Here is a 12,585-nt window from a genome sequence, read left to right as displayed (position 1 = left end):
TTCCCAATCTATAGGGAGCCCTGTGGACTGGATACTTGCACCCTGAGCATGTCTGAGCTAGATCAGTACCATTGGTTGGCACTTATTATGTCTTTATGTTTTTACTGGCTTGGTTTTCAGACAGGCACCTGGGTGCTTTCTCTCATGCTGGGGGGAGCTTCCTGCATGCATTCACCAAGGTATCTCCTCATATCCTCCTCCAACATTCCTCCTTAAGATTCTGTTTTACCATGAGACCTACAAAAACTTGACATTGGTTGGGTTGTTGATTCACCAAGATCCCTTTTTAGCCTTATGGCAAATGTTGGCTCATTGTTTGCTTGTACTCCTCCACCTGTGTGTATCCACCTGTCATTCACACTGTCCTGTAACTTGTAAATGCTTTGGAGCAGGGAGGGATTTTTTGTCCTGTGTCTGGAACAGCACATAGTACAAAGGGGTACTAACTAGTTCATGATTTGGATACATCCAAATGCTATGGCAATAACAATAATAAATGCACCACCTGTTTTCTTTTTCCTTTATAGGTCATTTTACAGCAGGGATGGCCAACCTGCAGCATGTGCCACAAGTGACATGGCAGCCTCTGTGGGCACATCTATGCATGCTATTACTGTGCATAAATAAACTGCCAAGCTTATTGTTCTGAAGTTTATTTTGATCCTGGGTGTATCCTTTGAACATGGATGCCGGGGAGCAATCAACTCTGGAGCAATCAGCTTCATGGTTTATTCATGTGCAGCACATGGCACCAGGTCAGAGCAGCACTAGTTGCAGGGACCCCTGGGGGTCAGCCTGCCAGCCCAGGGCTGCTCCTGCCAGCCCAATGTGCTGCAGAGGGAATAGTTGGGCACTAGGTTGCTTCAGTGCAGGGCTAGCCAGGAGGCAGCCCCCTCAGTGAACACTGTTATGTCCCAGCCAGTCTCTCTAATGTCTATACATGCACTGCTTTGGAGTTTTTTACTCTGCAGCAAGATAGTACTTGTATTACAAATACTATCCTGCTGTGGAGTAAATTAGTTTACTCTAGCCTAAAAGAGGTGTACGTGTAGATGCTGAGATGTTCACTGCATAGCTAATTAGTGTACTGCGCAGTAAACATCTCTGTGTTCTACATGGCAGATTAGAGAGCGGACTCTTAAGACAGAGGCAGATAGGGTAGGAAGCAGGAAACAGAGTAGCAGTTCAAGTGGGAAGCACGGGTAGGGAGCAAAGCAGCAGATCAGGCAGGGCAAGGGGATGGGAGTGGCACTCAGGGAGCATTGTGGCACACTTGCCAAAAAGGTTGAACCGTCTGTTTTAACTTGTTTATACAACATGGGGAATAGAACTTGCAGCCCAGAGTTCTGCTCCTAAAACACAGGTTTCTACCACAACAGACTAAATGAACACATTTCTGAGTTAGGGGGTCAGCATGAGGGTGTATTGTCTCCCTGCAGGCTTCTTTCGATAGAAAACTCCATGCTGCATCTTCTCACCAGGATCCTAACTGTCTAAATTTAACCATGCACTATTTCCTTGTTCCAGGTCGAAATGAGTTGATTGCCCGCTATATTAAACTGAGAACAGGGAAAACACGCACAAGGAAACAGGTAGGCACAAACTTTGCCACATTATGCTTACTCCTTCGTAAGTGCTGCTACAGATGCAGAAGGACTGAGTGAACAAAATGCCTCTCTGCTCACCAGTTATTAGTCTATGTGTTTTTGGAAGGAGAACCAGCTGTGGCATGCTGGTTAATGAGAGTGCAGTCAGTCTGAATGTTGTCTTACTGGCCTGTCACATTTGTCCATCTCCAACACACTGGGGCACAGAGGAAGGTTTCCACAGCCAAGAACTCAGTCGGTAGAATGATTTTACTAGTGAGCATCTCTTCATATGCCCTCAACATCATGACCACCAACATAAAGACCTCCTATTTTACTGACTGAGGGTCAGAAATTATCTACAAATGCCTGGAAGAAGAACGAAGGGCATGAAATCCATTTGGTGGGGGGATGCCCTTTTTCCCTGGCAAAGACCAGGACATGGTACCACAAGGAGAAATAGTCCCACTGTTTTCAGCCCCTTTTGGAGTAAAAATTCTTCTTCCACTTCCCAGCAGGGCTCCAGTTTCACAGAAACATTTGTGTGGGAGGAGACCTCTAAAGGGCCATTTCTTTTGTCCTTCTGTATCATGGCTCATTTATGTTTGGAATTGCCTCTTTAAAAAAAAAAAAAAAGAAATAGAAAAGAAAGAAAATTAAAAGGACCACTAACTCCCCATCTCAGAGGCACCAAATGAATGTTTAACATGGCAAGCAGATGCCAAGCAGCACCAGTAAATCCAGATGGAATTTGTTTTCAATTGCAGGTATCTAGTCACATCCAGGTGCTGGCACGTCGAAAAGCTCGAGAGATCCAAGCCAAGCTAAAGGTAGGATGTGTGTCCTTAAACAAAGCACATCACCCCCTGAGGCAGTGGTCCATCCTCCCTCCTCTCTTGGAATAGCCTTGCAAAGAGTGAGATCAGCACTGAAACTGTAGCAAGCTGGGGAGGAAGGAGCACTTCCCAGGAAGTGTTGCTCTCACACTGGTATTGTTATGGTTCTGTGACGCAGGGCACAATTCTATTTAAAGAACAAAGAAACAATGACTTTGATTTCTTTAAGCCTGAATTACTTTTGGTTTGTGAAGCCTTGGACCAAGTCAGTGGACCCTGGTCATAAAACAGCATTTATCTCATTTATTTGGGGCACTACAGGAAAACCTCTTTAATTTGAAATGCAGGGGACCAAAAAATAGCAACTTTGAAATAAATGGGCTCCAAATAACTGTATACATAGTAATTTGCATGTATGCAAATTGCTACAGTATGTACAGACTCAGTTGTGCAGGAAGCCATGCAGGCATTAAATAAGATGTTAACAGAAAAAACCCATTTCATAATCACTGTTTTATTTCTGTTTTTTTGTAAACTGCTCTAAATTTAGCATAAGCACACTCTAAAAAGTACTTCTATGTATGTTTATACAAAGTGCACACTTTTTTTGTAAAATACATACTCCTTCTAGTCACTGATCATTGCCTCCTTAACCCACCATAGGAATCCAAGTACAAGCTACATAAGATGCTACTTCAAAGCCAAAAGGCTTGTGGTTTATAATGTGGTTCATGGGGCTAGACCCTAGCAGAGTCAACAGTGTTTCAAGCCATAGTAACCCTACAGCCCAGCACTGCTCAGCATATGTGTGTATTCCAGATACCCTCTGCAAAGGACCTGTGTGCTGTTTTCCTCCAACTCACAACTAGAACTGGTTTTCTTTCCACAAGTCCTGGGACCCTTCAAAAATGTATATGCAGATGAGGTTTTGAGCTCCCTGCTCTGGCTTCAGCTTATGGAGAGGTGGGCAGAGCCATGCTAATCATATGTGACAGGCCAAAGGAGGGGGCAACAGAGATTCTCATCTCCATAGATGTTCGGTGAGGTTTGGTGGACAATTAAAGTTGATAAAAGAAATAGGAATAATTGGAAATGAGGGGAAAAAAGCACTATTCAGCTGTGGGAGTGAAGAGGAAGTTGAAATGTATTTGATGCAGGGTTTCATCATGACTTGAAAAAAAGTCGGTGCTGAGGGGGATGAAACACAGTGGCTGCTATGCCTTATTTAGATGGGCCATACTAGGTTATACTTATGGTAGGCTGTCATCAGTATTTTGGGCTTTTTGGTGAAGATCAAGCATTTTTGATACCAGAAGGAAGGTGTCAGGACTGTCCTTGGTCCTTCCTGTGCTGGCCATGTACTATAGTACCTTTAGGCTGAGTGCCAGTTTCTTCCTGGGGGAGCATCTGCCTGTTTTTTTAAAGAGAAATAAAGGTTCTTACTGCCAATAAGTATGGACCTTGCTTTTGTATTAGGTGCTGTATGGGAATGGTCAGTATGGGGTGTATTCAACCAACTTTGTAGTTGGGTTCCCATAACTTAGCCTGTGGTGCCTCTGGCAACAGTTTAATGATAGATTAAGTATTTGTTGAGGTTTTCTTTGTTAAAGGCACTGAAAGGACTTCAATTTTAAAAGTAAGGAGGTTTTTCTGATCCAACGGGCCAGAAAAGTGTTTCAAATTTCAAAGTCTCCATATCTTGAATTAGCTGTATCCTAAATCCTAAAGCATATGCAAGCCTTCCTTGTTGGTTTCAAAGTATCTGATACTTTGAACTATCCAATATTGAACTAACAAGGTTTTGCTGTAGTTACTTGTGACCCTTCCCTTGGTTTTATTTTAGAACTTGGTGCTGTTTTTAGTCACTGATTAGCCTGCTGTGTTTTCCAGATGCTCCAGGAAGCCAAAGGAGCAGCAAATTACAGCTGCCCAATTCAGGGCTGCTAGGCTTGGCCATGGGCTCAAAGCCTGTGGTGCCAGTAAGTGGTCCATTCAGAGGGAGTCCTGTGAAAGATAAGAGAGAGCGCAGGAAACAACAACTGCCCAGGGTGTTAAAAGATTTACTGCTGCTTATAATTGGAACCTTGACTCCCTTCCTTGCACATTGAAGCTCTGGGGTTTGGCATGATTGAAGAGCAAGTCAGCCGGGCTTGCTTCCACTTAACGCACAGGGGCAGGCAGGCTGGGTTTATATCTCTGGGAGCTCCACTACTTAGGACCCTGTAGCATTTTCTTGGGCCATGCTGTGAGCTCTGCCCAGCTGCCTGTGGTGTGCCATTTCCCAGCACTTGGCTGTTCCTTTCTGGCCTGCAGAGGTAAATTGGCAGCACTGATTCAACTCATTAATTTCTTTGCTTTTCCCAGTCATCTTCCTAAAGCAAAAAGTTAAAATATGAGGGATGTCTGCCCTTCTCTCACCTCCCTGCTGACAGTGGTTGTGCTCTGCTGTTGCTGCTTTGCCTTCCTCGCTCCGTGTTTATACCTCAGAGATCAGACCTGCCATGTTCTGATTTATCTGGCAATTAATGCAGTGCTCTTTTCACAACACAATCCAGAGTGTTGTCTGCAGCTGACCACAGGGCTGGGAAAATAGACTTTTACATCAGGTTCAAGATGAATTCAGAGAAGATAGGGTAAAGCTTGAGGGGAAAACACTCTCTCAGACTTTGTGTTTCCATGTCCTGGTTGGTGAATCTTTGTCATAATGACAAAGTCTGGGAGGAAAGTGACCAGCAAAAAAGAAAAAAAAAGGTGGATTATGCACTTTTTCATTCCTTGCAATGTAAAAAAAGGCCTGCAAAGGGAATGAAGTGGGGGTTGGCTTTTTCATTCTTATTGTTTTGTCTGGTGTACTTGTTTCATAAGGAATAACATGGAATATGAAGTCTAGTCTTCCCTTTTTTTGCTGGAGATTCAGAGAAATAGACTTGGCTTTCTAGCCATTAGGTGAAGGGGAAAGGAGTCTATTTTAACAAAAATGTATTTCCTCCTAGTTGTTAGTCAGTCGTTTGAATGAAGAGATGTGAACAAGAAAAACAAAATAATTAAAAAAACAGGGAAATAATTGAATTACGAATCCCTTCCACTCAGTTGCCCCATTTCATTTCCTAAGTGTTTGTGGGGATCATAATTCCACAAGTTCTGTATTCTGTTCTCTATTTTGTTGTTGTTTTCAATCCTTTTGCTTAAAGAAGGAAGGTTGGATTTGGATGCCTCGTTAAAAAAAAATGAGTAGGGAAAAGACTTTCCATTATGGCAGCTGGCAAATCTGAAGGGGTTTTTATCTCCAGAGGAAGCAGCAAAGATACAAATCTTATTTTAAAGTTGCAGATTACCTTTAAAATGTTTTCCTAAACCATCATTTAAATATGGCTCTGCAGAAAATGTGCATAGCTTTGGAACACTTTAAAGTTATTTCAGCTGTTAAAATGTTTCCTTTTCATGCTCTGAATGATACCAACAGGACTTTATGGATGTCACAGAGATCTTAGACCTCTGCTGATATTCCAGTGAAAATATGGTACCTGTGGAACACTCCACCTAGTGATTCTCATTTATTGGATTATTTTTAGTTGTTCATTTATTTTTTACTTTCTCTTGAGTTTTATAATTGTTCACCTTCTCCCTGAAGAAATGGCTGATAATAATGCAACTCATTCTCACTGAGAATAGCCTAATGCCAGAATGAAGGTGCTTGTCTTCTGATAGGGGTGTTGAGCTGTTTGTGTGTTAATAGTAAGTCAAATCCTAGGTTTCTTTTTTAACAAACCTCCACCCCCCCAAAAAAACCCAAAACCTACCAATTTCTTGCCAGTAATTCAAAATATCAAAATGGTTTGGATCAGGCCTTCTATAACAAAAGCATCTCAGCCACAGAGCTGAGACCAGGAGCTGAAAGCTTCAGAACAATAGGGGAAGTGCTAGGAAAGTTCTGAGCAAGCAATCACAGGAGCTGATTACAGAGGTTGAATCACAGTCTTAACTCAAGTGATGCAGAAGAGCTTTGTGCTTCAGAAGATCCTTGTTGAATGGTTCTAAACCCGGTTTTTAGAGTTGCTGAGCATGTGTTTCCCTACTTGAAGTCAGTGGGAAGGCTGGGTGCCCACTATAACCATCCTGTGTCTTTCATTCCCTCCTCTTCTCCATTTAGGATCAGGCAGCTAAAGATAAAGCCATGCAGAGTATGGCCACAATGTCATCTGCCCAGATCATCTCCGCAACTGCCTTCCACAGTAAAATGGCATTGCCTGGCCTCCCACGACCAGCCTACCCTGCTGTTTCTGGGGTGAGTGTAAGTAAGGGCAATGGGGTCTGGTGGGCCAGCAAGAGCTGAGGTTTGGAAAGCAGAAGACATGCACCCAGGAAGGCCCCATACAGATAAAACAGGGTGAAAACCAAAATGGATCTCAGAAATCTGTTGGTTAAGTAACTGCCTCCTGCTGGGCCAGATTCTCTTGTCAGGAAGGCTTACATTATGAGTTCCTCTAGGAAAGTTACACTGTGCTTTTGTGTAATGCTGCAATAGACACAAGGGAATTCAGGTCCTTCATGTTTTTAATTGTCAGCAATTTCCTTAGATGTCTGTACTCCTTTTTTCAGCACAGAACTTTTATGGGGAACTTTTAATTCATCCCTGCCCTCCTCATCTTTCACAGCCTCATCTCAAGAATCTACATTGACAAGTCCGTGGGTATGACAGTAACAGATGACCTAATATAGAAGGCTAAATTAGTCCCCCAAAGCTCCATGGTGTCAGTAGAAAGACTCCCATTAACTGCCCTGATCTTTAAATTAGGCCCATGGAAACTTAATGTTCTGTCTGTCCTGAAAAGGGGAATGTCCCATTGGGATCCTGAAGAGGTCCTTTGGGACAGGTGCACCATGAAGGTCTATGCACTGTGGTTTAGGAGTGTGCTAGGAGGGTGAAGAAGGTTGGATATAAAGCAGTGAGCAGGCATGATGTAAAGCAGGGGTGGGCAAAATACTGTCTGTGGGCCAGACTCGGCCCACCAAGCACTTTCATCTGTCCCATAGGGCCTCCCAACACATTGTGCCCCACCCAGCCCTTCCGCCCACAAGGGTGGGTGTGAGGTGCCCATGTGTACATGCAGCCCCCAAAACGTACCTTGTTGCCTTGCTCACACCCTCATGAGTGGAAGGGCCCAGCCAGCCAGCTTTCAGCTTTTATGCAGGGCTGCTGCTGCTGCAGCCCCTAGGACCTCCTCTGCTTCTCTGGTCTCCTGCTGGCTCCGAGGAGCAAGTAGGGAAGCAACAGGGGTGGGGCTGCAGCTGGGTGAGAAAGAGGAGCATGGGGCTGGGGCTGGTGGTAACATGGAGCCTGTGCCCAGGGTGACAAGGGGGCAGCTGCAGCACAGAGCTCGGGTGGGCAGTGTGTGGGTGTAAGAGAGGGTGGGCGGGTGTGGGGACCCCCCCACACACTTCCCCCATGGTGCACAGCCCCGGCAGGTGGTAGCAGCAGCAGCGGGAGGCGTGCTCAGAGCACAGGCACCCAGTGGGGTGTGGCTCCAGCCAGCACTGCACATCACCGTGAGAGGTGCAGCCTCCCCTGGCTGCCTGTATCGCCGGTGCTCCCTGCCACTCACATGCACCCCCTGTACTTGCACAGCAGGGAGGGCAGCCCCATGAGCTGGAGCCAGGTGCCTTCCCTGCTGGGGCTGCACAGCACCAGAGAGCAGCTTCAGGCTCTGGAGCTAGCTGCCTTCCTCACAGGAACTTCACTGCAGCGCAGAGAAGCCCCAGGCACCTTTCCCTATGGGGCAGGGAAGGCAGTGGGCTCCAGTACCTGAGGCTTCTCTTTGGTGCTGCGGAGCCCCAGCAGGGAAGGCACCTGGCTCCAGTGCACGAGGCTTCCCTCCTTGCTGTGCAAGAACAGGGGCTGCGCGTGAGTGACAGGGAGCACTGGCAATACAGGCAGCTGCATGGAGGCTGCACCCCTCACTATGATATGCAGTGCTGGGCAGAGCTGTGCCCTGTCGTGTGCCTATGCCCTGCCTGCTGCTCTGCCATGGGGGAGTGGATGGAAGGAATCCCCCTCCACCAAAACCTCCCACATATCCACACCCTGCTCCCATAACCCCCCACACATACACAACCCTCCAACATACCTTATGCCCCCACACAGCCACACCCTGTCACAACCCCCCCCCACACCCACCCCCCCCATACACACCCATGCCACACATATCACACACACCACATGCACACCCTCCCTCCACAATATACAGAAATAAGAATTTATTTTTGAGTTATTATGCAATCACCTTTATATACAATATGCAAACACAAATCATGACAAAAAATTTTTTGTAATAAAATTAAAATATGTTATAGTAGGTGTTTGACTTTTAGTGTATGATTTGGTTTTTTCTGGTTCTAAGCTGCCAACTTTCCTCCCAAAATAAGTAAAGGGGTAAAGGGAAGGACTTATGGTGGCAAAGGTCAGGGGTGAGGGGTGGGACTTCCATTCCCAAGATGGTAACAAGGGGTGGGGCAACTGCCAGGGGGTGGGGCTACCCATGCAGCCCTTGACAGCTTAATAAAACTCATTAATTGGCCCTCCAGCTGAAATAATTGCCCACTCCTGATCTAAAGCCACTAGATCAGTCACTTGAATGTCATGACTTCTACCTACTATTTTTTTTTCTTTTTTTGTGCTGCCACTTATACTGCAGCCCTGTAGGGATCAGGAATTGACCTTTATAGATAAAGAGGAGGCAGAGTGTCTGAACTGCACACTGTTCACAACTGTATGCCTCGCCACCTTACCCTCTCACCTTCCCAGTTGCTTCTGCCACCCTTTCCCCAACCCACAAGGCTGCTGCTTGTGCACCGTGAGCCTTCACCTAGACCCCCACTCTGTCTTACTGTTTTTCTTTTCCTGACTCTACCCTGGTAGGAGAGCCAGAGATGGGCATGGAGCCATCCCTGTAAGGCAAGGCACCTCCTGGTGCTCATCTGCCCCACAGGCTGGTTATGTTTTGCCTAGTTTTCCATAGTGGTCGCTGATTTTTATGGGAACCTCTGGTTTCAGGTGTCCGTCCTGAGCTGAATTTCAGACTGAAAATGGAGGCATTCATTTCTAGTGGTCGCTTTTCAAAATGCTGGCTTTAATTATTTGCCCTTTCTGGTTTAGCTCTTCCAAGACCGATCAGAACCACTGCAGGAGGATACAGGCTTCCTTGGCCATCCTTACAGATTTGTGGTCTGTCATCATTTGCCTCTAACAGCAGCAAACCCATAGAACTGCCCTACAAACGTAGATGTACAGGACCATCATAAACCCTAGTTTTCTGTAGCCTCAGGTTGGTGACTGTCTGTACTTTGGTTTTGCAGTTTTGGCAAGGAGCTTTGCCTGGCCAAGCTGGACCCTCTCAAGAGTGAGTACTCCCATACTTGAGCATTTACACAGTTGCTTCCAGTGGCGGGATGGATGCTTCCCCTAGTCTGGGAAATACCTTCTATTACTCAAGGTTAAAGAAGTCTTAAGGTGCTGGTTCTCAGAAAGGCAGATACTCACTGCTTCTAATCAATGTGCAGCTTACATCCAGCTTCTACACACAAACTCAGAAATTCCACGTGCACCCTATTTATTCCTGGAAACAGGGCTTCACACTGGGCCTGATTAGGCCTACAGTGAGCAGTTGGGAGAATGTAGCTAGTAAAGGCACAAATAAGCAGTTGTAAGTAGGTATACATTTAAATAAGCCTCCCTTTTTTCTTCAGCTTATGCCTACTCTTGGCTTCTCAGTTTTATACCCCCATAGATGTCCTTGTACTTCAATTCCTAGATGTGAGCCAGGCTGAGGGAGCCTGAGGATATCACCCGAACGATCTTGAAACCCCTAGTCCTGTTGAGACTTTTGAGGGTTTCAGAAAATCTGTCCCTACAGAGAAGTGCATAAAGCATATACCATCTGACAGGGGTTCTGGGGAGTACAACACAGAGAAGCTCGTTTTGCTGACTTTACTCACATGCTACGCATTGGCACACATGTTTGTGGATATGAGGTAGTATAAAAAAAGGGCTTGTACCTTGAGGGAGTCTTTATAACAAGCAAGCTAGAGTCCTCTGATCTTCAGACATAATATTTTTGAGGTGAGCTTGAAGGGTGCCCCATGGGTGAGTCTCATTGGTACAGATATCCTACTGAGGTCCCTCTGCTGCCTGATACCTCCTTGCGTCATGTGTAGGTACATCCTTAAAACCTCTTCCACCTATAGACCCCCGAGTTTGGGCCATTCACTTAACTTGCTCGAAACTAAATGAAGTGCTTTGATTTTCCTGTTTTTATTAACACTCATTTATCATTCCTGCAGCGTGAAGCCGTTTTCTCAGCAAACCTACGCTGTTCAACCTCCACTCCCATTACCAGGTAAATGGAAAGAGGCAATTCCTTGTACAGCACATGCACATCCTGTCTCTAGGAGGGAAAATCAAAATTCTCTTGCTGTCGCTGTCAAGTGCTATATTCCCTCCAGCTAAAACAAGCAAGATCTAGTCTACCACAAGGATCTGAGAAATAATAAAAATTAGAAGAACCATTTAGTCAGTAAAGGCAACCACGTGTGTCACCTCACAACTCCACATATTCATTTGAATCTGCTCTTACATATCTGTCCTTGTAAGTTTTGTTGGGTTCCATGGCTATGTCTTTGACAAACTAAAAGCACTCTTCACTTTGGTCTGTATTGTACCATTTGAGATGAAGGGAAAAACAAACAAGGAAGAACAAAAGTTTCCATGAGAGCCTGGTGCGTATGTTTCCTACAAAACAGGTTGCAGCAACTCTGAGAAACAAAACGACAGAGAACATCCCTGCCCACAGATAGAGTTATTGGGAAATTAGGTTGAGTTTTTTAAAGCCACCCAAGGGACTGGGATACTCCATTCCCATTAGCTGAAGCAAAGAATGTTAATGCAACATCGTGAAGCAGTGATAGAGACAGTAATAAGCTTGTAATTGGAACTGAGTGAGTTTTTTGACAACCAAAACCTTCATCAAACTCAACAAATAGTTTGGGCCATAAAGAAATCCAAAAAGTCAGAATATTTTATTTGAACAGTTTCCAAACAAAATGTTTCAATTTTTGTTTTAAAATGTGGTTTTCATTTCTAACAGTTGCCAACACTTTGAGAAGGATTAAAAAAAGAAAGCTTAAACCAAAAGCAAAATGTTTAATTTAAGGCTAAAGGAGGTGAGAAGGGTATCAGACCTCAAGGCACACCAGGGCAACAATGGGAGGATAACATAAAAATTGGAAAGACAAGATGGAAGGAGATTGAGTAAGAAAGGAGGAGATGAAAAGCTTTAGTTAAGGTGGCTATTGACCCTCAAGGGACTAAAGACAGAGAGAAAGAGGTCTAAAGGAAAAATTTCATTTGACCAGTAACAAATACCTGTTTTTGTGGAGTTTTTTGGTTTTGTTTTTTTCCCCAATTTTCTTGAGAAGAGAAGTCTGAAAAGGATTTGTTTGGATCAGCTTGAAAACCCATTACATCTGAAGTCCTAGCATTGCATCCATTCTCCTAGATCTCCCTGTCTTCTCCATAATGAAGGATTGCACTTCTAGTCTACCCTAGTGGGGCAGAGCAGAAAGTGGCTTTTTCGCCCAGTTGCACCATTTCCTCATTAGGAGGGTTTAATGAAGGTGCTCCTCCTCTGCTCAGTTTACTGTTCACAGAAAGTCCATATCCAGATCCCATTTGAAATCAGTGGGAGCGTGTACATGTGACGCTACATCGCCGTAGTGACACACTGACATGCATCTACATGTGACCAGCAGCCACTTCACCATAGTGGCACACTTCCTTATTATAGCATGCCGCTACAGTGAAGTAGTGGCTAAAAATAATCATGTGCCCAGTGTACAGCGCAGTATGGGCTGCTACTGCACCATGCTTTAGTACTTCCAAAAAGAAGTACTAAAATGAAGTAGTAAAGTATGGCACAGTAACAACGCTGCCATATGGACATGTGTAGATGTGCCCAGTGGGAATCTTTTCATTAATCTCTATAGAAAATTGATTCATTCCTTAGCAGCACCTCTGGGCATAATCCCTTAGGCAGAAACTATTGGGAAGCTGATTGGGGTGGAACAGGATGATGGGTCTGTGATAAGATCTTTTTACATGAGGACTGAAG

The 12,585-nt window shown here is 44.9% G+C and overlaps 1 protein-coding gene across 5 annotated transcripts in view; it reads left to right on the top strand.

Annotated features, from left to right (window-relative positions):
* The window catches only part of TEAD4 (TEA domain transcription factor 4), an 84,518-nt gene that overhangs the window by 46,210 nt on the left and 25,723 nt on the right, over positions 1-12,585 (top strand). For 3 of the 5 annotated variants that reach the window (XM_090043948.1, XM_090043944.1, XM_090043945.1), the window contains exons 4-8: positions 1,528-1,592; positions 2,354-2,416; positions 6,573-6,713; positions 9,776-9,819; positions 10,760-10,815. In XM_090043948.1, the coding sequence (XP_089900074.1) occupies positions 1,528-1,592; positions 2,354-2,416; positions 6,573-6,713; positions 9,776-9,819; positions 10,760-10,815 (369 nt within the window). The remainder of the gene's footprint in view (positions 1-1,527; positions 1,593-2,353; positions 2,417-6,572; positions 6,714-9,775; positions 9,820-10,759; positions 10,816-12,585) is intronic. The other 2 variants (XM_090043946.1, XM_090043947.1) reach the window with 2 other exon arrangements.

This window comes from Crocodylus siamensis, chromosome 4 (assembly GCF_052110815.1).
Source record: "Crocodylus siamensis isolate JL-2025a chromosome 4, ASM5211081v1, whole genome shotgun sequence".
NCBI lineage: Eukaryota > Metazoa > Chordata > Crocodylia > Crocodylidae > Crocodylus > Crocodylus siamensis.
This window is presented reverse-complemented; position numbering and strand designations above follow the sequence as displayed.